The 25,283-nt window shown below is 39.4% G+C and overlaps 1 protein-coding gene across 3 annotated transcripts in view; it reads right to left on the bottom strand.

The window, feature by feature from the left end:
• EPS15 (epidermal growth factor receptor pathway substrate 15) overlaps nucleotides 1–25,070 on the bottom strand; it is a 52,019-nt gene extending 26,949 nt beyond the window's left edge. For 2 of the 3 annotated variants that reach the window (XM_080624264.1, XM_080624265.1), the window contains exons 1-12: nucleotides 24,971–25,070; nucleotides 17,782–17,823; nucleotides 13,154–13,243; nucleotides 12,764–12,811; nucleotides 11,706–11,801; nucleotides 11,213–11,278; nucleotides 10,631–10,756; nucleotides 10,107–10,166; nucleotides 8,759–8,959; nucleotides 7,088–7,233; nucleotides 6,029–6,188; nucleotides 2,399–2,484 (exon numbers count right to left, since the gene is read on the bottom strand). In XM_080624264.1, coding sequence (XP_080480390.1) covers nucleotides 2,399–2,484; nucleotides 6,029–6,188; nucleotides 7,088–7,233; nucleotides 8,759–8,959; nucleotides 10,107–10,166; nucleotides 10,631–10,756; nucleotides 11,213–11,278; nucleotides 11,706–11,801; nucleotides 12,764–12,811; nucleotides 13,154–13,243; nucleotides 17,782–17,823; nucleotides 24,971–24,997 — 1,148 coding nt within the window. In that variant the 5' untranslated portion in view covers nucleotides 24,998–25,070. Of the gene's footprint in view, nucleotides 1–2,398; nucleotides 2,485–6,028; nucleotides 6,189–7,087; nucleotides 7,234–8,758; nucleotides 8,960–10,106; nucleotides 10,167–10,630; nucleotides 10,889–11,212; nucleotides 11,279–11,705; nucleotides 11,802–12,763; nucleotides 12,812–13,153; nucleotides 13,244–17,781; nucleotides 17,824–24,970 lie in introns of those variants that run through there. The other variant, XM_080624266.1, reaches the window with a different exon arrangement.
• Between the last annotated feature and the right edge of the window lie 213 nt (nucleotides 25,071–25,283).

Here is a 25,283-nt window from a genome sequence, read left to right as displayed (position 1 = left end):
GCACAAAAAGGAATATTAAGAACATCTGGTCTACCCTCCCACAATGCTGATCAAAAAAAGCTCCACATAGCTTTCTAAAAATATAGTGCATCTGAAACAGAACTTGTAGGCAGCAGTGCTGACAGGCTCAAAATGATGCACATTCCACATCTCATGCAGATTCAACGTCCCTAGGCAAATCATCCCCCTACCAGAGAGGAATTATCTTCACTAATAAGTGCTCTGTATTTTATTCTTCATCTGATCCTCAGCCTCCACCATCCTGAATTATTGTATTAAATTAAAAAGCTTTTGGGTACCAGATATCTTTCCCACACAAACTGTTGAGCTGCAAATGTACCACCTCTGTGTTTTTTGCTCAGTCTTTCAAAATGCTATGTTTTCCACACATTGTCATTCTTTTGGGCATTTCCTCTGCTGCTTTTATAAATGGAGTGCATTTCAAAAATAGATTCAATTTCTATTACTGGGTCTCAGAAATGCAGCTCTCATGGATACTCCTCAATGGAATCACGGTTTAGAATTATTGCATATTGAGTCCAACAGCTGAACAATATGCCTTGTTTAATAATGAACAAAACTAACTTAGGTTTAAATTCCATTTTGATATGATAACTACCAATGAACTGAAAATGTCACCAGTTGTAACAGAAATGTGGATTTGCCAAAGATCAAAAATTTTCCTGTGTTTACCAAAGGTTAATCTGTTGCCTCAGCCACCTGTGCTGAGGAAAGGTACAGGAAGGTAACAGTTCCTCTGCTACAGAAAATAACTCTTCTACAGTGGCTAAAGGATTTTCAAGTAATAAAACCCCTCAACTTTCCTTAAAAAAAATAAAGATGAAAAAATTTTACATGAGCGACAATGTGCTTTATAACATTGAGAGTTTGATAGTTGTTCTCAATGAAGCCATACGACCCTCTATGATACCTCAGCTTGATGAAATAGGCCTAAGCCTCTGATCATTAATCCAGTTCTGTTCTGAACATCAAAAATCATATCAAAGTAAATTTCTACTCTCTAAACAGAACTAATACACAGTTGCCCCCACCATATCTTCAACAATCTAATATCATTCAAACATGTCTTAAATAATTGCCCAAGTACATTTGCCACTGAAGAAATGGAAGCAATAACTTTCCAAAGGCAATGTATCCTTTGCACCTCACAGTAATAAAAGAAAACAAGACATAAACAGAACAGCTTGCATGTTAGGCTGCAAGTTCACCTACTGAAAACCAACTTCATCTACAAATTCATGCTGGTGGACAATTTACTTCCCTCTAAGATGCCAACAGCAAATATACATGATTGTAAATCACATTTCATGTTAATAAATGTCAAAATCCAAAACTGGAATTAATATAACCTAAAGAACAGCCGAGGAAGGCATAGCAGGGAGAAGTGAGGAGGCAGTGGGAGTAATAGGGAGAACAAGCAGCTGAAGTGAAAAAACATTTATGTATTTAGGAAACAGGCTGTGCTTTGACACACTGCCAAATTAAATCATTCCTGCAAGTGACATGAAGACGACAGGCAGATTCCATCAACACAAAGCACCCTCACTTACAAAATAGTAGAATTAACTGTTCTTAATAGAATTTTCGGTAGATTCATGATAGTACCAAAACCAAAAAAAGCCACCCAAAACCAAAGAAAAATATCTGCTAAGTCTGGAGACTATACATATATATATACAATATATACAAATTTGATTTTTGTAGTCACTTGAAGTCATTGTGTTAATTAGATTAGAAATAATTACTGGAACCCAAGGGTCTGCAGACCTCAAAGTAAAACAATTCTTTTCAGTGCATCAGTTGATTTTATTGAATGGAAGAGAACCATGTCCATCTTTAACACCATCAAATCCCTAGCAGAGGCCCATATACAAACTGTCACCTTCCAACTCTCTACCCGACATACTTGATCTTTCCCATTTCACTTTCTTACTGCCACTAGAAAAGAGTCCTCAGAATTCTCTCTACAAAGCAAAGACAACTAATATCAATTCATATCATGATTCCAGCATCCTAAAGATCCGTTCTCATCTGCCAGTAAAGCTGAGCAAGAAAGAACATTTCTATCTCAGGATGGGAAACAATCTATTTCCATCTCAGGATAGGAAAAATACCCAGAAGGCTCCATGGACAGACCTTTCACAGTCTTGCTGTTATTAAATACACTCATCTGAGTGAACAAGAAGTGTTAAAACAGCATTACAGACATGCTAACCATTTATTTTTAGCAAAGCAGACTATTGCCACCTGGGTTTCTCTTATGCATTCAATTGGTTTTAAAAAGAAAACACAAAACAACAAATGCAAACAAAACTACAAAGCCAGTAAGTAGCACAACTGAATCTAAGGCAACTACGACTGTTCCTTCTTTACCTACCTCTGCAGGTCTACTATTTCATTGTTTAACGTGTCAAGTTCTTTAATTGCAGAAAAATCTGCTACCAAATTTGTTCCTTGAGTACTCTGAAAGAAAAAAAATACATACTGTTAGTTTACAGTTTGTGCTGTCCAACAACTATATTCACTTTATTTTTTGTGATAGTATGAGCTATCGTCTTGTAACAATGGTTGGTATCATTGTATCTCAAATCTTCACACTTGGTTCAAACAAAAGCACAACCAGTCCAGATGTTATATTAACAGAACGCAACATACATCCAATATATCTAGTAAGTCAAACAGAGTTTCTCTCCTGTAATCTCTTGAAGTCATCTTCCACAAAGCACAGGACCACCTGATCATACAAACAAATAAATCTAGTTCTAAAATTAACAATTAAATGAATTCTAAAATTAATGTTTAGCTGGCTTCCTAGCATTCATTTAAGAGTGGTTTGGTTTGTTTAGTACTTTCATATTTCTTCACCTTGGTGATCCTCCAGTTGCAGCGTATAGATACTTTGTAATGCTTTAAGTGATATCGAGCTAGTTTAATGTGAACCTTCAGTGTACTGAATGCAACTTCGACTAAACAAAGTCAAGTTATGCCCATGAGTTCCCATTTACTTAGTGTCTTTATAAGATAATTACTATAATACAAATTATTTGGTTCAAAAAAGTACACATATGACTAGAGAACGATGGCTAAAGCCACAAATTAGCAAATGCTGTAATTATTCTACTATGCCTTATCACAATAAGAACATGTTTAGGAAGCCATAGTCACTGTAACTACCTTCTATAAATACATCACTTCCTTCGAGTGGAAGTGGAATAAAGTCACCCAGGACAAACACAAAGTTCAGAGGAAAAGTATACGCATATAATTAAAAAAAGGCAGTGATACTCCCAAAATAACACCAAAGGTTTTAAATGCCAAAGTTTCTCTAAAGATAAATCAAGGTGTTATTAACTACGTATTTATTGAAGCTTATACTCTGGAGAAAAACAAAACAAAAAGCAAACAAGAGCCATGAAAAGACCTAAACAGTAAATCTGAGCACACTGGCAGAAAGCATTATTCAGCAGAACTATAGGTTATTCATGCATGTTTTACTAGAACAAATATCATGAACTGAGAATAAAAAAAGCCATACAGCTATTCTTAAACTGGTTAGCATACAGCTTCTCAAATGACTATGACATTCAGTCCTGTTCTAAAGGAATTACACAAGAGGTTTGCAGAGCTGCTCATGGTGTTCTAGAGAGAAAGATTTTACTTCTAGCAAAGAGACAGAAGGAGAACATGAAGCTATTAGCTACAAGTTCAAATTCTTTCCAGGCCTCCTCCTCTCATCAGTTATTCTGCACACTGACACCAGTGTCAAGCTTGAACAAGATGTAGTTCAGTCTTATTTGCAATTTTTCAGGAGAACTGGTGTGAGGGAGGAACATAAAAGCCATTTTTAGCTTCAATATACAAGTTAACAAAGACGCAAGTTAGAACTATTTGCTGCCATCCACTACACTGCAACATGCAAGCAAACAACGGTTTGAGTCTTTAAACTCAAAACAGCAATAAAAGTGAATCCCTGTCAAAATTCTTTAAGAGGAACCTGCATGTAAGTTTAAGTTTTATGGCTGGTAATGCAAGTACAATTTAGCAACCTCAAAGAGTTCTAAGTAAAGAAACACAGCAACAAGTACTAGACTGCTGCTGTATCCCATTCACGCGATCCCATGGGATCGCATTCAGGCCTCAAACTCGACATAGATGTTACGCTATCTCTACGGAAACCAAACATTAGATAACAGCAATATAAAATAACATACATTTGCATTCTGAATATCTGGGAAGAAGGGTCACAAGTTAATTTTCCCTATTTTAAAAACAAAATGGTTTGCCATTATACTCACTGATATGTCTGCTACTACCTGTATATTGGTCAATTCAGAAGATGAAGCCTAAGGTGGGGTTTTGAGGGTAAGTCTGGATTTTGTCCCCCCCCAGCGTAAGCCATGCCATTTCAAGAAAACCAGCAAAAAGCTTATTTCTGTCTACTGCTTTTATCCTTTGAGTTCAATTCTCGAACAATAATCTTGGACAAACAAGTTATTTCTTATCAACAAGACAACATCTCTTTTGAAAAGCTCAAACTAAGCTGAAAGTTCAGCTCAATCTAGTAAAATAAATTCTTGGTGAGGATTTACAAAGCTAACTAAAGCTAACTTACCTTCTTTCACAATATTCATACTCTTATCAATTATGTTAATGCAAAAAAACCCTAAAACAGCACACTAATATCTTTGAGAGTTCTATTAAAACAATTCACACACATAGAAGAGCAGTAACCAACATTGATCTAAAATGTTCTGATCACTAAGCTTTCTGTAATATGACAACTGCAAACTGTCACATTGGCCTACTGCTCTGTCACCACTTCCTCAGTCATTTCAACACGGTAAGATGCAGCATTAGGATAAGCAGCAAGTATTACCAAAAGGTAACAGACACAGAGGTCTGAGTCCAAGGAAGAACCTTGGAGTTCTGCCAGATGAACAACACTGGAAATCAGCAATAATTCAAGATTGCAAGGTACTGTGACACTTCAGAGAAGTGCTGTGCTATTGCAATGAATATGTAAGAGTCTTAGAAGGATGTTCATCATTAAACCAACAGACAGTAAATATTAGAAAAGCAAAGATTCTCTAACCTTGAGAAAGCAGAGTTAACAAACTGACAGAATAATAAGGATGAAAAGCAGAGTGGTGCAGAATGGAAAAAACAGTCCAAACTAGAAAAGAGACATAGAAAGGAAAGCAAACATACAAAAAAGATTAGTAGAGTTGCAAATAAAGCAATCACTTTTTAAAAACAGAATGTAAAAAGGAATTAGATATCAGCTACAGAAACTCAAAAGTAGTGCCAAATCTTGAGTTTCATCTTGTTTCCAGGTACGAATTTTTCATTCTGTTCAAGGAAGTTGTAGAATTAGGGCAATGTTTTGCACAACCAAGAAAAGGTAACTCACATCAGACTTCATGATGTGTAAAACAGGTAAGAATTTGTGATGAGCTCTACCATTCTGATAAATACAGCTTGAACTGTTTGAGATACAGTCTACTGCTGGATTAAGATAGATGGCAGTCAACAGACTATGAGGAGTGTGAAGTATAAAATGGAGGAGCATTTACTTTTTAAACTTTAAGTACATAGTTCTAAACTTTATTTAGTTCACATTGTTTCCAGACTTCTTCAAAAAGATCAATATGAAAAGAAGTAACCATGAACACATTAGGAGAAAAACACTGAACTTGGGAGTGTTATTCCAGATGCAACCTAAAATTTCTTTAGATAGGCAGCAGAAGGATTATTCTTTCAAAAAAGAAATTAATGCTTTCCCAACATAAGATCTCTCCGCTTGGTTGGCAGGCATAATAAATGACAGCTCCAATTTGAAACGTGGATGGAACAGGTTTTTGTCAAGTCTTTGCACCCAAGACTTGTTTTGTTCCTGATATTATGATAAATTTAAGATAAGCCAGTATTTGAGGTGCTTTTTGTGCGGTCTTTGAAATAAACATTCTGTGTTTGAGATGGACACTAAAAATGCCAAATCCATCCTTACCTTCTGTAAACTGACTCCCCTGTCTGAAGGCGGGATCATTTCTGGAGTCAGAGCCTGAGGTGGATCAATGCCCTTTGTTAACTTCTGATTAATTAAATAGAAAGCCAAAGCAAACTGTTCCTTTGAAAGCTTTCCGCAGTCCTTCATGTCACAGAGAGCCCTGTACAGAGATGCACATTAAATAAATCAAGCCCTCATTTCTGCAGGCACAACCTTGTTTATTGTACTTGTTGTCATTTTAAAATGCCAAAATTAGTGGTGTGTATCACTTCTAAAATAATGCAATATAGAAGTAAGGCATGGTAATAAATAGGAAACATTACTCAAACATATACAGCCACCTTCTCTTTGCAGGCTAAGGTCCACAGCTCTGTTACAGTAAGTTCTGATCTGATGAAAGGCAGAATCAGAGCCATAAGTCACTAACACCGCCTGAGTACCTGTAACTGAGGTGCCTTCTAAATTAAAGAACTACAAATGTTCCACAGCCAACACAAGTCTACCTAAATTCTCCTAAATTAGAGGCTGTGTTAACCATACCTTGGAAACAGGAAAAAAGAGCTTTTCCTATCAGAGTGCCCCTCGATAGCTTATAGTGGGGCAAGAATTAAAATAGCCATGTGTCACCACTATCTGTAATGACAGATGAGTAAGTTATAGACTGAGATGGGCAGTAAGTTTCACATGCTAAGAATTTTATACAGATAATTCTCTTCACCAGTATATGGACAGTATCAAAGTTTAGATACACAGCAACACTATGATGCCTTAAATACACAAGTTTAGCTCAACTGCAGTATTTGTTTGTAACAATCTGTGTTCAGGTGCTTTACCTCCTCCTCTAAGACAGGATGAGTAGCATAAACTCATTTTCCCCCCATTTCTGTCCTAAAGTAGAAGCAAATAAGTTACCCCTGTTTATACAGAGGCCATGCTATCATATAAAAAACCCCAACTTACACTTCCCAGAAATGTCAACATAGCACTTTTCTTTAAGTGCTAGGAAGGAGCGCAAACTATGCCATCATATAAACAGCTGTCACGGCGAAAAAAACCTACCAGATCTGTGCAAGAAGAGCAGAAGGCAGCCCTGTCTTCAAGAACAGTTCTCTGGCTTCCATACCTGACACAAATCCATCCATGTCCTTGTCAGTTTTCAGAAAGATCTCATCATACTTAATTTTGTCTGCAGGCGACACAACCCACTGAAGGGGGTGGGGATATGAGGGGAAAAAAAGAAATCAAACCCACAATCCTGAGATATAGGCAGGTCTCTTTTCAGACAGTTCCTTTCAGAATTACATTAAGTCAAGGACTACAACATAGATTTAGAAAGTGAGATCGGTGCCTAGTTCATGAACCAGTTTTATCCTTCAAAGCAGAGATCCACAATCAAGTCCAAAAGCAGAAGCAAAGTATTTACACGAGTGAAGCACCAAGTCTGGCTGGTACTGCTCTGCCTCTTTGCCTGTGCATTAAAAGCATTCCCTGAAGCCCAGATCTCCTCCCAGCATGGGGCTGTGCCCTCATCACTGTGCTCAGTCACAGTCCTGCTTACTGTCTGGCTCTATCAATTTTATTTCTCTTTACACAGCTGGGCAGTTTTAGAGAGACAGCTGGTCTGCTCAAGCCCAGACTTTTAATAGTTGGCACATTCTAAACTGTAGAATTTACCTCCAATCAAGGTAAAGATGGGAATTAAAAACACTTTCTTACTTCAGCCATTTTTCCAAACACTAAGCTATCATAAAGACGTTTGGCTTGGTTTTGAGTGAAAGTGGCTTCAAGTGCATGCTTATGAATGCTAATTAGTTTCAGCATACAAGGACATTCAACAGATGAATCCCAAATGGTGCTGTACACAAAACACACATTGAGATACTCACCCAGAATGGCACTGCTTTGTAATACATACAGAAAGACTTACCACCAGTCAAGTAAATTGCCAGATGAAAACCTTGGCACCTCCAGTTTGTTATCGATTACCCAAATGTCTAAGCAGCACCTTATGCATTATGTACTACAGTTCTTAACTTAGATCACCTTCTCAAGTTTTTCTTATACTGAATAGAACAAGTTACAATCTACCTGGAAAGACATCTTTTCAAATTCTGGACTCCAAAATGACCAGGATTAAATAAGATGCTCAGCAGGGTGGGAGGCATCAAGTTTATTAATAATCACATTCAGAACAAATACCAAATCTCATGTGTTTAGGTGGATATGCCAGACCTTTTGTTTCTTTTTCCCACTGCTTGTACTTATCTTTTCCTTTTTCAATAATGCTTTTCAAACTGCATGCATGCATGCACACACAACTGCACATACGTGCCTGCCACAACTGGTATTAAAACCTTGTCCATATTCAAATCAGTTTTCAGCCAGAGATTTACGTTCTGCATATGTGTACCAATACTACATTTTTAAACCATTTTCTTAATATTATGACTTCGGGTTGAGCTTGACACCTTGAAATAATTTACTTGAAAAGTATCTTTAAATTCCTTACTAAATAATGTTCTTTTACCCAACTGTTTATATCTGAAGACATCCAAAAAATGCAGAACAAGATAAATTTCATACCACCTGGTCTTCCCATCTGCCTCCTAAAATTCAGTAACCAGGAAAGAAGGAAACTAGAAACCTGTGTCAAGACTCTTCATACAGGCAGTCTCCAATGCACAGTATAAGAGCAGAAGTCATCTAACCCCACCTAACTTCAGACTATACCTGTGTTAATGGTGTTTTGGCAGCCAAAATGCCTACAGGTGGCAAGGACTGATGAGACTCTTTGGTAGATGTTGAAGATGGAATTAATGGCATTGTTCCGGGAACACTAATAGGTTTTCTCTTTGATGGTGGCACCAAAGCTGCAGGCAAGGACATTGGCACTGGTTCTTTCTCCAAAGCACAGTACACCAAAAACATGGCCTGAACAGAAAACAAGGTGTGTGTGTATGTAAATATGTAAGAAGCATATACATATATATATATAAATTAAAAAGAACCAGTTAAGAAACAACTCTGGAGCATTTTTTTTATTATATTTCTCCTTTACAAGCCCACCTCAACTGAATTGCAGCTTCTTGCCCTCTGACTTGTGTTTTTCATTACTCCTTTCTTTTGAGGTTCAGTGCTTAGCAAATGCAATTCAATATACTTTAGAACACTAGAGTGATTCTTCTAAATATTACCAAGCTTGCACCACCACTTGTGGAATTTTATTTGAGAAAAAATCTCATACACTTAATTTTAATGTATTCACCATTTCTCCAGGAATCACTCTACTTAGCATCTATTCTTTTATTGTAGTGATACATTTTGTGTATATATATATATAGCAGTACTCTATATATATATATACTATATGATGGTATTATGACTGTTGTTCAATGCATAGAACTGCATTTTAAAGATATTATAAATTAAATTGATAACCTGCAAAGTATTATATCTCAAAAGTTTCCCTAGAGCATATCAACCCTCTGATCTCAAAGCTAGAAATCTGAAGAATTACAACATAAACACAGGAAATCAAATATAGTGACAATTAACTACTAGGCTCTTAAAGGAATTGGTTTCAAAAGAAACAGGAGCATAAAGAAGCCTGAAAATGACTAGAACAATATTCAAACAAGACAATTTTTACACTTTTATCCTTTCTCAAAAATATACGTGACAGCAGGAAAAGGTAAATTAATCACATTTATATTATGAAGAAACAAAGCAAAGTTTTGATGCTGCCCATAACATCAATTCTTGGCAATGAAACAGGTATTAATTTTCTTTTTACATAAACACTGAAGGTGAAGGTAAAACCTCCTCCCTGAAAACAGTCTCACATGGGACACAGATCACAGGTTCTTAATGGCTCATTTAGCCAACAAAGGAAATTACTGATGTATATTGACAGACATTCAAACTGACAGAAACATTAAATAGTACTAAAACTTGATTAAGGTCTCTGAATAAAGGCAATAAATGAAACACACAAACAGTCAAAAATTAATATACAACACATCTATTTTAAACCACTGTCATTAGGCTTTCAAAACCCCAACAGGAAAAAGATACTTACAACTGCAAACTCATCTCGATCCAACATTCCATCACGGTCAATATCACTCAATTCCCACACCTACCAAGAAAAAGCAGAATATAGGGATGATTGTCTCAACTGCAGCGGTTTCCTATTTAAAACCTCATTAAAACCAAATGTGGACAGTCTCCCTCCACCATATCCTAAGTTCTATTAAGATTAACAGCATAAGTTTTCACTGAGCAACATACATTCACATAGACCACACAAAAGAAGAGAGATACTTAAGCTGGAGACAGAGTGCGCCAAGGGCACCCTGCCCTAAACCAAGTGTTAAAGAGTACACATAACTGATAAACTGTACTAAGAGGCAATCTGTCAAAGTATCAAAAGAATATTTTATATACTTTTTACAGTTTAGTATTTACACGTGTGGCCACTCCACAAGAGAGTATTTAATAGTTAGGCTCATTACTACAAATCTTCCATTTGAAAATTTGATATTGCTGAATGCAGAACAGTTATTATTTGTGAAATAACTATTAATAGGGAGGTGTTCTTACTCGTCCCAAAATATCCACAGGCAGTTTTGAGTTAAGGAGTACAGGCTTCACTTTGTCACCTGACAACAGTCCATTCACAGGATTTAGGCTGTCAAAAATAGCATCATACTTGGCTTTGTCTTCCAGCTGAGGGGCAGAAGAAAAATATTACTTGTGGCAACAGTCACACTCATAGCCTAAGAAGCAGCTGTTCATTCAAAAGTATTAACTTTTTGCTTTAGCTGGTTAGAAACACACATACGTTGCACTTCCTGATGCCTAAAAGACAAGATGAAAAAGGTGTTATTTCTAAATCAGCTAGAGGCTCATCTAAAACCCACTGAGATTTATTCTTCTATTATTTGCATGACCTCAAGTAACTATTCCCTTTTTCCCCCAGAAATTTCTAAACATGAAGAGATTTCTCAAGGGTCAAGCATTTTTATCAAATTAGGTCTACTAACCTAATCACAGATTTGACATGAATGGTAATTTATCATACTTTATCAATTATAGCTACAAGCAGCATTATATTTTTCTTAGACTTATGTTTTCTCGCAAACCACATCATAGTTCTAGGTAATAGCCCAATCTCTAGTTTACCTTAACAGCCCATGGTACATCACTTGGTGTTGTTCCACTGAGTAGCAAAGGACTACTGGTATCAGTCTAAGGGAAAACAGGCAAAAAACCAAACACATTAAAAAAGACATGGTTCTGACCTTGCAAAACCACTCCCATATTTGAGAAGGTGCTCCTTCACAGAACTGCATTTTAATCATTCATACCTTAATTAAGGATACCAAAATTCAGAATAAGAAATTTAACATGTTTCTTCCATTAAGGACAACACTAACAGAACAAATGCCATATATATATTCAAATTATACACAACTTTATATCCAAATCCCCACTAGAATATATAGCACCTTATTCTTATTCCACATGGCTTAACTGTCCCCTGTTGTAGGGCCCTATTGCCCTACAACACCACTGTCAGAAGTGCTTGGGTATTTATATCAAACCTTCCCAATTGTTCACTTATAAGAAGCTCTTATTAATGAATTGATATGTTCAATTAAAAAAGAAATCTTACAAATCTTGGTGGAGGAACAGGCAAATTAAGACTACTCAGGGAAACATCCAATCCATTCTGTGCACATGCTACAAGTCGTAAAGCCACAAAAAATTCCTACAGGAGAAATGAAATTTGAAAGGATTTATTATATGAAAATACTCAAATTTCAGAAGAATTAAGAGTTTTTCTAGTATTGCTATATAGATACAAAGTGTTCCAAATGGCTTCAAAGGAGATCAGAAAGTGACAGAAAGCAGCAGTCAGCAACCACTGAATTCGTCCAGTGAGGCAAAGTTTGTACTTCCTAGCTCCAAGGATTTAGTAACTTCCTGGCTAGTGTAGTCAGTTCTTAGAACTCAGCAGTTCTGTGGCAGAGCAGTGAACATTTAAAGTTCATCTGTTCATCTTGGAGGAACTGAGTTGATCCCAAAGGTGGCAGTTGATGGACAAGGAAGACAAATATACAGCACATGAGAAAAAGCAATCAAAGGAAATCTGGGGAAAAAAATGTTTGGTAGATGTTTCCAGCTCCTCCTTTTCCTACCATGGGATGAAGCAGCTCACTCTCCACAGCCTGTTATTAAATTAACTATACTTCAAACCAAACATCAGCGTACATTAGAGCTTTCCAGTAGCACTGACTGCGCAGTGTGACTGCCATGCCGTTCATCACTACAGCTTTGGAAGAACAACTCCAAACAGAATACACTGATGTCAAGTCCACCAAAATTAGATAATTAAGAGTTTTGAAGATTTTACTAGGATTTTAATTTCTGCATTAATTTTCTTTCAAGATTAAGAAGTCACCTTTGTAGTAAACGCAGTACCTTAACCCTTAAATAACTCCTCAGCATGTTGTACTACACAGCTACACAGAAGTTCATTTTATGACTTGAAGAAAAACTGCCGAGGTAGCTGAAGGCTGCTTAATTTCTTGTAGCTTACACTGAAATGGGAAGTATGTATCAAGATGCAATTAGAAAAATCTGAAAAAATTTGTTAGAAAACCTGTTTTATCTTCTTTCAAGGCTTGCTAACGGCTAGAGTAACCTCATTCATCATATAAATAATCATACCTGTTTGTTCAGGATACCTTTGCCATCAGTATCAGCTAGGTCCCAAATCTAAAACATAAAAACAATAAACACAAAGTGTTCCACAGCACTGAGATGAAGCTGGCAACTTCTCAGTCCACTTAACAATACATTCTTGGATCAAAGTTCAGGTCTTGACTTTCATGATAGCACTTACTTGTTGTGACACATTTAAGTAATTTTATTTTCCACCACCACCTACATACATAGTAGAACAAGCAAGGATAATGAAGTTGGAGACTATTAGACAGCACAACTGAAAACACATTAGGGAAAAATCACATATCCTTTTAGTAGCACTAAGCATTTTAATTTACGCAGGTTACTAACTGAAGCAAGAGACAAGATAATTACATGACTGTCATTAAATACCTTTCCAAGTACCAAATCTGTCAATCCAGACTTTTTCAAGAAAACAGCTGCATCCGAAGCCAACACTCTTCCAGCATTAGCAGAATCAACCTGCAGGGAGAAAAAAAACCCTCACATGACAATCTACCTTCTGAATTGATGCCATCTCTTTTACGTACGCTCTCAAAAAGCTAGCAAGGAAAAATGCTCAGGTTAATATCATCACTTTCAGACCAACCTTCAGACTTCTGAACAGTAATTTAAATATTAAACAAATGTTTATTAAACATTACAATAAAAACTCCCTTTCATCAAAAATAATGTTATATTAGAATGAAGACATTTTGAGCTAGCTGCGTCAGATTAAATATCAATAGACAAGCTTTGGAAGTTGATAGCTTAAACTAACACTGACAAATTTAAGTTATATTATGCATGTGTATCCAAGCATCTTTCACACTTTCATATGTTTTACAGTGTTCCAGAAAAATAAACTATTATCCCCATTGTCTGTACACAACTAAGACCCAGGTAGGTAAGGATTTTGCCTGGATGACCCAGTCTGGGACAGAAAGCAAGGAAGGCAACCCAGGTCTCCCAAGTCACAAGCTGGCACCCCAGCATAAGACACTCTTATAGGACAGCAATGAAGATTTAGATTAATTCCACTTGAAAATTTAGGAAAACCCACTAATACAAAAGCAAACAATCAAGTGTCCACTGTTGTAAGTTTGTAAAGCATTGATTATGCCTGGATTTCAAGGTCTCGAGTAGTACGTTTCCAGTACAAAGCCCCAGGAATTTCTCAAGTTACATAGCAGACAGGGAAGCTTATTCACATTAGACCATCATCTGAACCTATCTAGTTAGCCCTTCATAAGCACAGGATTTTCTTACTGATGCCTGCAAAACATTTGATTTGTAAGGACAGAGAAGCCCCAGAGTTTGATTACATTTAATTATCCTACAAATTAATTACTGGTATGTTCTGAAAAAGAAGGCTTTGCTGGCTTCTTTTGACAACAAAGAGTTGTGGTCAATGGCTCCATGTCCGGCTGGAGACCGGTAACGAGTGGTGTCCCTCAGGGATCGGTGTTGGGACCGGTCTTGTTCAACATCTTTGTCGGTGACATGGACAGTGGGATTGAGGGGGCCCTCAGCAAGTTTGCCGATGACACCAAGCTGTGTGGTTCGGTTGATACGCCGGAGGGAAGGGATGCCATCCAGAGGGACCTTGACACGCTTGTGAGGTGGGCTGATGCCAACCTCATGAAGTTTAACCATGCCAAGTGCAAGGTCCTACACCTGGGTCGGAGCAATCCCAAGCACAGCTGCAGGCTGGTCAAAGAAGAGATTCAGAGCAGCCCTGCAGAGAAGGACTTGGGGGTGTTGGTGGATGAGAAAATGAACAGGAGCCGGCTTCAGTGTGAGTTCGCAGCCCAGAAAGCAACCGTATCCTGGGCTGCATCAAGAGGAGCGTGACCAGCAGGTCGAAGGAGGTGATCCTGCCCTTCTACTCTGCTCTCGTGAGACCTCACTTGGAGTATTGTGTGCAGTTCTGGTGTCCTCAACATAAAAAGGACATGGAACTGTTGGAACAAGTCCAGAGGAGGGCCACGAGGATGATCAGGGGACTGGAGCACCTCCCGTATGAAGACAGGCTGAGAAAGTTGGGGCTGTTCAGCCTGGAGAAGAGAAGGCTGCGTGGAGACCTCATAGCAGCCTTCCAGTATCTGAAGGGGGCCTACAAGGATACTGGAGAGGGACCCTTCATCAGAGACTGTAGTGACAGGACAAGGGGTAATGGGTTCAAACTTAAACAGGGGAAGTTTAGATTGGATCTAAGGAAGAAATTCTTTACTGAGAGGGTGGTGAGGCACTGGAATGGGTTGCCCAGGGAAGCTGTGAATGCTCCACCCCTGGCAGTGTTTAAGGCCAGGTTGGACAGAGCCCTGGGCGACATGGCGTAGTGTGAGGAGCCCCTGCCCATGGCAGGGGGGCTGGAACTGGATGATCTCAAGGTCCTTTCCAACCCTAACTATTCTAGGATTCTTATTTAACCCAATATGGATAGTTTCTTCCTGTGCAACTATTAAGTTAATTTCAGTAACTATTTTTTTTTAAAGAGTTGATTTCAATTTCTTCACAAATTACTGCCTCTTGCACACTTGCATAGCTCAAGGAAGCTACTAGTCCTTACTAAGCATTAAAATACTGCAAAAATTGGCTTATATTTGACTATTGCACTGAGAAGATCACTGGGTTTTGTCAGTTATACACCAGCTTGGTAGAGCTTTTTCTCTCCTGTGCAAAAAGCAGTTTCCATAGCTGTTGGCCAGCAACTCCCTTGTTGCAGGTTGTCTTTCATAAGGGCCAGAAATGATTAAAAGTTACAAATTTACATCTGAGGTCACTAAGTCAACAAGGTTAACATTGAGAATTACCTGGGATTCATCAAGAATTCAGCAGCAGCTCAGGCATGCTGCTTACCTGCTACAAGGCATCATACAATGAAGTGATTTCTTATTACTTTATCACACATATTTGTCCTTTAAACTGACCCTGTTTTGAGAGTCAGTCTAGAAAAGGTTAAACAGAAAAACTTTCATTTGAAAGAGAAGTGCCCCTGTTGAAAGGTTGATTTCAATCCCATTCTAAGCATAAAGCCCAGGATTTATGCCCATTTCACGACACATTATGCCAGATGAATTACTTTGTGGTAGAATTGGAAGTGTTCTAAGCATCAGAGTTATTTCAGGTGATGGATTTACTCTCAAATTGCAGGGAACGTTCTGAAGCGCTTCTGGTATAAAAGAAGAAAAACATGCTTTACCAGCACCACAGGACAAAGTGGGAAATGTCTTTCTAACATTTCTGTTCTTAAAGTTGAGATCTCCTTATCTAAGGGAGGGAAGGAAAAAGTTATCCAGTGCAACTGAAAGACTTCAGACACAGTGCATTTGAAAGTTATTCTTTAGGACAAATGCTTGCAGAAAAGAGTTTGGCTGAGCAAGTCAGAAAACTAATCCTCTGGAAAGCAAATCCATTGGCACAACTTCATGAACAGTAACATCATGTTCTTGTATACAGCTGAGACTTCTGGATAACAAATAGTGCTCCAGTTTCACTAGGCTATGTATTCTAATGAATGCAAGATGCTAAGTGACTTAGGAACCAGTATCACATTTGTGCTTAAATTCAGTTTATCCAGCTTTCTGCTTCACACTTCAGTCGTTTAGCAGTTGCAGTCAGGAGGAAGAGACAAGCACGTGGCAAAGATGATACATGACAGTGACAGTCAGTAGTAACGCAGTAGGAAACCTAAGGTACAAACAAAATTAGTTCCTTGCCTTTTCTTGTGATCTTATAACAATCCCCATAATATGGGATTCCCTAAGGCTTTTAATCTAATTCCCAGATATAGACAGTGGGTTTGTGCATCACCGAAGAAAACCTTTGTGAGGGTGTTACCATCTCCTTTAGCCTCCAGGAGCAATCCAAGTTTAGATCAAGGTAAACTCCCTTTAGCAATTTCAAATCTGCTACTCTCCTGTAGTAGAGAAAAACCTCTGTCAAAGTAAAATAGAATGTTCTAACTTCTCAGGCATCATAGGCTTATACACTTCGAGTAACTTTGATAAAACTGCTGTTTAAGGCACTTGATAATGGGACTATTCAAAAATAGAGCTCAATAGAAGTCATGGTCTTTTCTTCCCCAGCAGATAAGCTCACATTCTAATGTTGATGCCCGAAAGAAGTTCCTAAACAAAGGTGTCATATACACAATACCCTGCCTTAGGACAGACAGACAGGAACATTACAGTTGCACAAACGAAAACACACTCATATAAGGTTGTTATTTTACAGACTCATCAGGTCTTTCTACCAAAAAAAAATACTCTTTTTAATTGTTTTATACAGTCACGCATTCAGTTTACATTTCCTTGGAAGTTTTCATATTATCTATGTTCGTACAATAATACAAATGTTTACGCACACGATACAAGATATTGCTATTATGGAATTACTATTATAGATGAAATGGCTACTTTTCAAAAAAGCTGTATTTATAGCAATGAATACACCTCATTTTTGCAGGGCCTAAAGATAAGGCAGGTGATACATAAACTTTGTATTATTTGTACATAATTGTATTTTTATATTATAAAGTCAAAAGACTTGTATCTGTTGAGTGAAGCTGCAAGAACTACATGCATTCTTTTGGCATTCGGGGGCCTTCTATCCAAATCTCACTCCTTACAGTAACCTGTAATTTTCTTGGGATTACTCAAGAGAGATGCAAGCCTTACATGACACTAACTGCACTACAAACATAAGAAATTCAGCTTTGCTTCTAAAAGGGATCAAAAAGCATATCAATACAGTATTATGCAAGGATTTATTCCATTCAAAGAGCCAACAGTCTAACTGTAAAGTGATGTATGTCATACATACCTGGCAGCTCCCTAGCAAATTAAATAAGACATCTTACAATCAACATAAAACTCATACTGATATAACTCAGACCTGAATAATTTTCCTTGAACTTTTACTGTTTACACACAGTTGGCCATGCTGAAGTCCATAGGTAAAGAATATTCTTTGATTTAAACACAAAATAAAGTTTGTTCGCTCAAGAACATTCATACCTGTCGATAGAATTTCTCATACACAGGATTTGCACTCGATAGCTGTAACAGAGAGAGAGAAAATTAACCATAATTAACAATAATCCATATTTCAATTGTTCCTCTCTGGATAAATAAACATATAAAACACTTTATTGCTCTTCAAAGAAACATTAAGCATTCATATAACTCTATTTATTCTGTAAAATGATGAGGACTATGAGAACTCTCCATGCTGTAACCTTAAGAAGACTAACTTCTTGTTTTGAAGCCAGTGATACTAACCACTATCAGATTACTATCAGGTCACCAGGTTAGGCAGTGTGAAATGAGTTCTTAAGCAAGATCATCTATAGGCAAAAGAAGAAACCTGAAACAACACAGGCTAGGAAGTGCTCCCTGATGAGTGCAAAGCGATATCATTTTATTTTGCTATCCCTGCATCATTCTTTAGCATTTAGTGCCCTATGCAACCAGTTTATAAAATTTCCTGATATCCACGTTAGCTCCTGGATTCACAACTAAATCCACAGCATTGGTACCAAATTAAGAGATAGTAATATTTAAACTTAGGTTTTTGTAACTTGAATCCTTGCCACAGGATTCTGCCTTAATCCACTGCCACCTACCAGACATTCAGTGCTCACCTAAACTTAAGTGGACAAAGATAAAACAGCTTCTTTTGAAAAGGCCCCTTTATCAATTTATTTTTAAACCATTCTTAGCAGCTCTAAAAAGGCCCAAGGCCTGAAACCATGCAAAACTTAAGATCTTGGCTTGCCCAAGAGATTACCAACAAATGCATTCATAGCATCACAGAATGGCTGGGGTTGGAAGGGACCTTTAAAGATCATCTAGCTCCAGTACTGTTAGGTTTTCCCCTTTTCCCAGAGATATAATCAGGCACAAAAGTCAGATACTGTTTCGATGAAGTGTATGGTGCCTGAACCAAAGACTGTGTTCACGACTCCATGCATTTGTTCAGAGGTTAACACTAGATTATCACAATGTGTTTGTTGCCCTAACAAACCCAGCTGGAACAGCTGAGCATAATACAATAACACACAACACTGGAAAAAACCCTAAACTACTTAACTTCGAATATCATCCAAAACCAGAATTCTCCCCCTTAAAAGGAATATGATCTTAAACCCCAGGATTTACAGACCTTTGTATAACCTGAATCCAACAAGGTAGCTTCTTCAGCTTTCAAAAATTTAGAAGTTTGCATTGAAATATGGAAACCAACAGTATTCTAGATGTCATCAATCATAGTTGTAGAAAACACTTTCTACAGTGCACATAAATGCTGGCAGCTTAAATAAGACCACATTCATTTTTCTATAGCAAACAGCTAACACAGTTGCTCTTTTGGCTAAGCACTTACATGTTCACAGGTGCCAATTATCAAAGAACGCTAAGAGGGAATGGTTGGTTGGTAGAAATCAGGGGTTTAGTGTGATCCTTTTAACTCGAAAAGAGTGCAAGATCACCAGAACATCCTGAAAGATAAATTACAGAGCACAGCTAGAAATGACAGGAGAACTTTCATTGAGACCTTGACATCTGCTTATTCAGCAAGTACGCTGCCCCAGAGACACCCAGTTTCTCCTAAGAGCCACATGGCATTACTGATTCTGTAGCTGTTTTGGGCGGTTTTGTGGGGTTTTTCTTGGGGGAGCAGACTTTTTGCTTTGTTGGAGGGTGGGTAGGAAATAATTCTCACGTAGCCAGAATTAAAAATTACATATGCTGGCAAACCATCACTGGTATTCAATCCAGTACCTCCATTTATATAGCTTAACCTTGCTCTGGTACCTAAAGGCTTTCAATATCTCAGCCACCAACTAGGCAGGCTTTTACACATCACTTAAAATAGTCTGATGAAACATAGTCAAAGTTTTGTCAGACCTCTGACTACCATAATACCAATAGAACATTTCCCATCACTTTCCAGCATGCTCCAAAGCATGCTGTATTTTCTTAAACAAACTTCTAGTGCTGTGCCTACCAACTCCGCTACACTTTGAAATCCAACCTAGAGGGCCAGTTCTCCTAAACATTCAAGTGTTTTACTAAGTATTAGTTCAGTATGATGCAAAAGTACAGGCACAGAATCAAATTTAAGCCATAAGCAGAAGACTAGAACAGAGTTGGCCAGTACTGGAAGTATCAGTCCTCACACATCATCTCTCTTGCCCAATATCACTCTTTGTTCAGCCAAATGTTTCATTATTACAGCCAAACAGATCATTGTCACTCCTGGACAGGAAACATTGTGCTGAAGTCCTGCAATGAAAACACGAAGTGCAAAACAATCTTTTCATTCAGTACCTAGAGAACAAGCCAATACTACTTATTTATTTCACTGGTGTTTCCAATATTCATTTTAACACCAGTATCACTGCAGTAACTGGAATTTCCTGTGACGCCAAATAGAATAATAGTAGTGAAAATGTTTTGTAGGCTATCTTACTAGTAGCAGACTTGTTTTTCCTTCAAGTATACCCCACAGTAAAACAACATACAAATATTCTTCTGGGATCAGAAGGAAAGTACTGCTCAACACCTTTTAAAGCACCGGGATAGAATCTACCTGGCAGAATTCATTTCATGGGATTTCTAACAACTAATTGCAGAGAGGAAATTCAACTCATTTTCAATGCAAAAAGGAGGGAAGGAGAAAAGGTCAGATTCCACAGCGTACAAAAATAGAAATAAACTTTTAAATGGAACCATCATAATGTATCTCTTCATAACAGCAACATCCGATCCAGTAATTACCACCTTTGTTACAAACCTATGAACATTAGAACACCAACCCAGGAAATCAAAAACACCTTCAGGGACATGTTTCTTTTTCATCTTCTGTTGTCAGTCAAGCCTTTATATCTCCATGTTTTCACCCCTCTGGCACACTTGCATTTAGGTGTAGTAAGATACCACTACCAGTCTGTCCACCCCATCCACCCACAATCTTCCTTCCCACAAAAAGGTTTAAAAACAAACAAACAAACAAGCTGTCCATTGAGAAAAACAAAGTAATTTTCCCCTCCAACCCAAATAAGGCACAGGAGAAACAAGCAAGTCTATCTTGATGAAAATCCAAAGTACTGTATCCTATCATGATGCAAAGATATAGGATTAATTTGGAGCTTCCAGGCCAAACACCACCATCTGGTTGTAAATGTTCTTCCCACAGTCAGCCAGCCAAAAAGCAGGTAAGCTTAAGTGTAGCTGGTTTTCTTACAATGCCCTTTCCAAACAATAATCAGCTTGTCTCTTTTTCCCCTATTGCTTTACTCTCTTATCTGAAGTGTTTCATGGCAAAGCTTTCCACTATATAACCAAGCACATCTCCTGCAGCAGTAACAAAAGAAAATATTTACTATAAATTTACACACAAATCTTACCACATACTTCTAAATCCAGCACTTCCATTCCCACTGACAGCTGAAGCATGCGCAAAAACTCTGCTGACTTCCCCTCTGCGTAAATGTCTGTCACTGCATAATTGAGAATGGTTCGATTGACTTTTCAAATCACTACAGGAAAGCTCCACCATCTTCTAATCAGTACTGAACAAAGCCTGTGTAATATGAAAGAGGACCTCCACTGCCCTTTTAGATGCAGCCACTCTCTAACATGGTTGATGCAATTATCAGTCAAAAAAGACGAGTTCTATTTGCTTTAGGAGCAGTCAGCTGCCTCTATAAGCAAGCTGCAACACACACACCTGCATATTCTTCTTCCTCTTTCATGGAAGACAGAAAGAGGAAAAACAGATCTCTCACTCCAGTAAAAAAGACAAATTCAAATCTTAATTTAACCATTTTGTTCATCATTTATCTGGCAAACTGGTCTCGGGACCTCAAAAACTCTGGCTCTACACTATATACAACATGCATACTACTAATAACATGCATACTACTATGAGAGCATCATTCCTATCCTAAATACTCAAATCCTACGTATTCCAGTAACAAGACGTTAACCCTGGCAATACATGTATCAGGTATCTATCTAGCTTAGCCTAGTAGTAATTTTTGATGCTTCCCTTCAACACAATTGACACAACACTGAAGTTATAAACTGAGACTTGCAGTTAATCAGGATACAAACTGGTATGACATGACTTTGTCTTAAAGCAGTTACGACCTACTATAGTAAACAAGACAGCGACCACATTTTCTACAAAAAGCCTTCTATGACATCAGGAAGACAAACACAAGAAGTTACCTTCCTGTTCTCCTTGAACATTTCTCTACAGGCCTTCCCCCCTCATCACACAGGGGGTTTTCAGAATAAACCACATGTTCAGTTTTCAAGGAGTTTCTGAATGCCAGCTTTCAACAAACAGATCTTCCTCACTTTCAACATGGATTTTCTGCATCTTCGCTTTTCGCCCCCCCTAAATTCCCTAAATGAAATAGAGCAGATTAACAACCATCCTTGGCAGGTCAAAAACATAACTCTTCATATTGCCTATAGCTTAATTTCCGTTTTCAAACAACTATCTGTGAGACAGGAGCCCTTCCTTCTCACTGATGTTGCTAGCTTGTTTCCAAACTAAAGGCAACCACAACAAAACATTCACATGGTAGAAGTTTCCTTAGAAGTTCCATATTAAACTCACAGCTATGCTCAGACTATGACACTGAGCAAATGCAAGAGGCAACGAGATGCTGCGGAATGGGTTCAAAATGGGGAGGTAAAATATACTTCAGATCATGGCTAAATTGGGGGGGAGGAGGATGAGATAATCACCTTTAGTTTGCAAACAAGCACCCTGGGTGTCATAAATTTCACTACATCTACATGGTCCTGAAATATCGTTACTCTTTAGCCAACAGAGCACAATTGGCACCCAAAAGTTTCCCATTACTTAAACAGCTTTGATGGTCATATAAAGGATGTCCAGCCCTCAGACACTGCAGCTGCAAAGTCATCTGAAAATACCCCAGCCCCATGTGGAAACACCCCACTTCCCAGCCACGATAAATCACCAAAGTCAAACCAAACATGCGAAGGGGAAAAGAAATCTGACACAGTCATTTGCCTTGCTGCAGGTCAATATGCCTCTTCTTCTCTGCACAGGGTCCGCAGCAGAAAGTACTGATCTGTGTGCTTTTTATTGCTTGTTTTAGTAACTGATCTCACTGCAGCCAGCAACTGTATCCCCCACCCCCTACAGTGGTATTTTCACTTCCTCATGCTCATTTACACACATTTAGAACACTTAACAATTTGTTGCGACTTTTCATAACCCTGAAATTGCAGTAATCATCTTTATGCTTGCTTGACCAAGATGATTTTTATGCAATGCAAGAAGAAAAACACAAACAAAACCCCAAGCAAACAGGAAAGAAATCCCCACACAAATGGTCAACAACAACAGCTTCTTAATTTAAGCACTGCTGTACACTGCAGTCACAATGGTTTTAAGGATTGTGGCGATTTTTCTGCTTCTGTCAACGTTATCACATTTGTATTTAGTCCCACTGCCACGTGACCAACAGAGTAAATAAATCCTACAATGAAAGGATTGCAAAGCCTGTTAGCAATGATGTCTTGCTCTATAGAACACACCAGAGGAGACACTGCTCCCCTCTCCCCAGATTAAAGAGCCAGAGCAGCCCATGCCTTTAGACCAATAGAAATCAGGCTGCTGGTCTATAAAAACTTCTTTCTTCACTAAGGAGATGTTTTAAACTTCTGCCTTTTGCTTGAAGACTGTTGAAAAAGAGACACAGAAAAGGCTAAGCTAACGCTTTTTAATACCAAAGCAAGCTCTCACAGAAGGCACTACACTTCATAACTAAGTACCTTTAGACTTGTAAAGACACATTTATTTTCTCCACTAAAACCACAGAATATGAGGTTTGAAGGCACCTCAAGGGTCATGTGGTCCGAAAGCTCACAGTTTCACTGAACTGTCATTTCTTTCCTTGAAATAATTGATGATTTCCTCAAAAGTCAACTAGATAAGTGAGTAACCATAAACTGAGTAGGCCTTGCAGACAACTTCTTAAGTTTACTTCTATGTGCTTAAGTGATTCACACTTATTTACCAGCTTTCAGTAAACGTGACAACTGAGCATCAGATTGAAGCATCCCAAGCCAGGAGCATGTGCACCACTTCAGGCTAGGAATGCAAATTTCTCATGTCACTGCTAAATGAAACAAAAAGTACCATAAAGCACAGTTTATTTGGTACTGGATCTCTAGGGAATCAGATGCAGTCCTAACTACACTACAGTAGTGTGTAGAACAGAACATTCTAACTAGAGTAAGTTGTATGAAGTGATACTATTACTGTCGGGAAAAAGACACAACAAAGATTCCGGCAAAGTGAGATCACCTGAGCATGAAACAGAGCATCACCTGCAAAGCTCTTCTCTGTTAAGCACCTGCATAGGCAGTACAAAACCGGTGTCTCCACACCATGGAGCCCACCAAAAACAAGCTAAAATGACTTCCAAGCAGTATCTTTGGAGTTTAAACATGAATTTATGCTCTCCCAAGCTACCCCTCTTGCACACCGCCCGTTACGGCACTGACACCGCTGCGACCGGACCCTCCTCCGGCTCCGGGAGGCCGCGCTGGCACCGGCCGTGGCACGGCTACCTGACCCACAGCTATCGCCTTTCAAACCCGGGGCCAGCACTCCCTCTCCCGCCTCCCAGCTCACCACCTGCCTCCGGAATTAACGGGGCACGTTCGGTTTTCTGCTGTTGTTTAAACCAGGCGCCCTATACCTTTATGAGACAAAAGACCGGCCGCGGCTACAGATCTCAGCGCGCTGCCCCCTCGGGAGGCCGCTCCCCGGCCGCGCTGCCCGCTCAGCCCCGGGCACAGGCACCTGCACCGGGCGGGATCTGATTTCACGCGGCAGGGTCTCGGCTGCCAGTCTCTCAGACACACCGCAGCCCCCACCTCGCCTCAGCCGCCACCTGACAGCGCCCGCGGCCGTTAGCGCGGCGGGGCAGGGCTGAGGGGCGGCGGCGGGCACACAAAGCCGCCCGGCCGCGGGGCCCTCCGGGGAGCGCCGAGCCACTCCCCAGCGGTGTCGAGACGGCCCCGACACCCGCCTCAGCGCCGAGGGAGCGGGTCACCGCCAGGCCCCGCTCTTGCCCCGGACCCCCAAAAACAGCACACGGGAAGCGCCAGGCCCCGGAGCGCGGCGGCGGAGAGAGCCCGTTGGAGGTACCTGTGTCAGGGAGAGGTGCGCAGCCATACTGCTTCCATCATGCACCAGCCCGCCCGCAGGAAGGACGCGCCACGGGCTCGGCACTCGCGGGCCAACTTCGGCAACTTCCCCGGCCGGCCCGGCCAAAACCCGGCACCGGATCCCCGCCCGTCCAACGGACGGAGCCGGAGCCTCCTCCGCCCGCACACGGCAGCGGCGGACGCGAGCAAAACCGGGCGCCGGAGTCTGCTCAGCGGAGCCGGAGCCTTCCCGAGGCAGCTGCAGCAAAAACCCGGAGCCGGAGCTCTTGGCCTAATGCGGTGGCCAGCATCCC

This window comes from Psittacula echo (assembly GCF_963264785.1).
Source record: "Psittacula echo genome assembly, chromosome: 7".
NCBI classification, from domain to species: domain Eukaryota; kingdom Metazoa; phylum Chordata; class Aves; order Psittaciformes; family Psittacidae; genus Psittacula; species Psittacula echo.
Note: the sequence above shows the minus strand (reverse complement) of the source record. Positions and strands in the feature narration are given on the sequence as shown.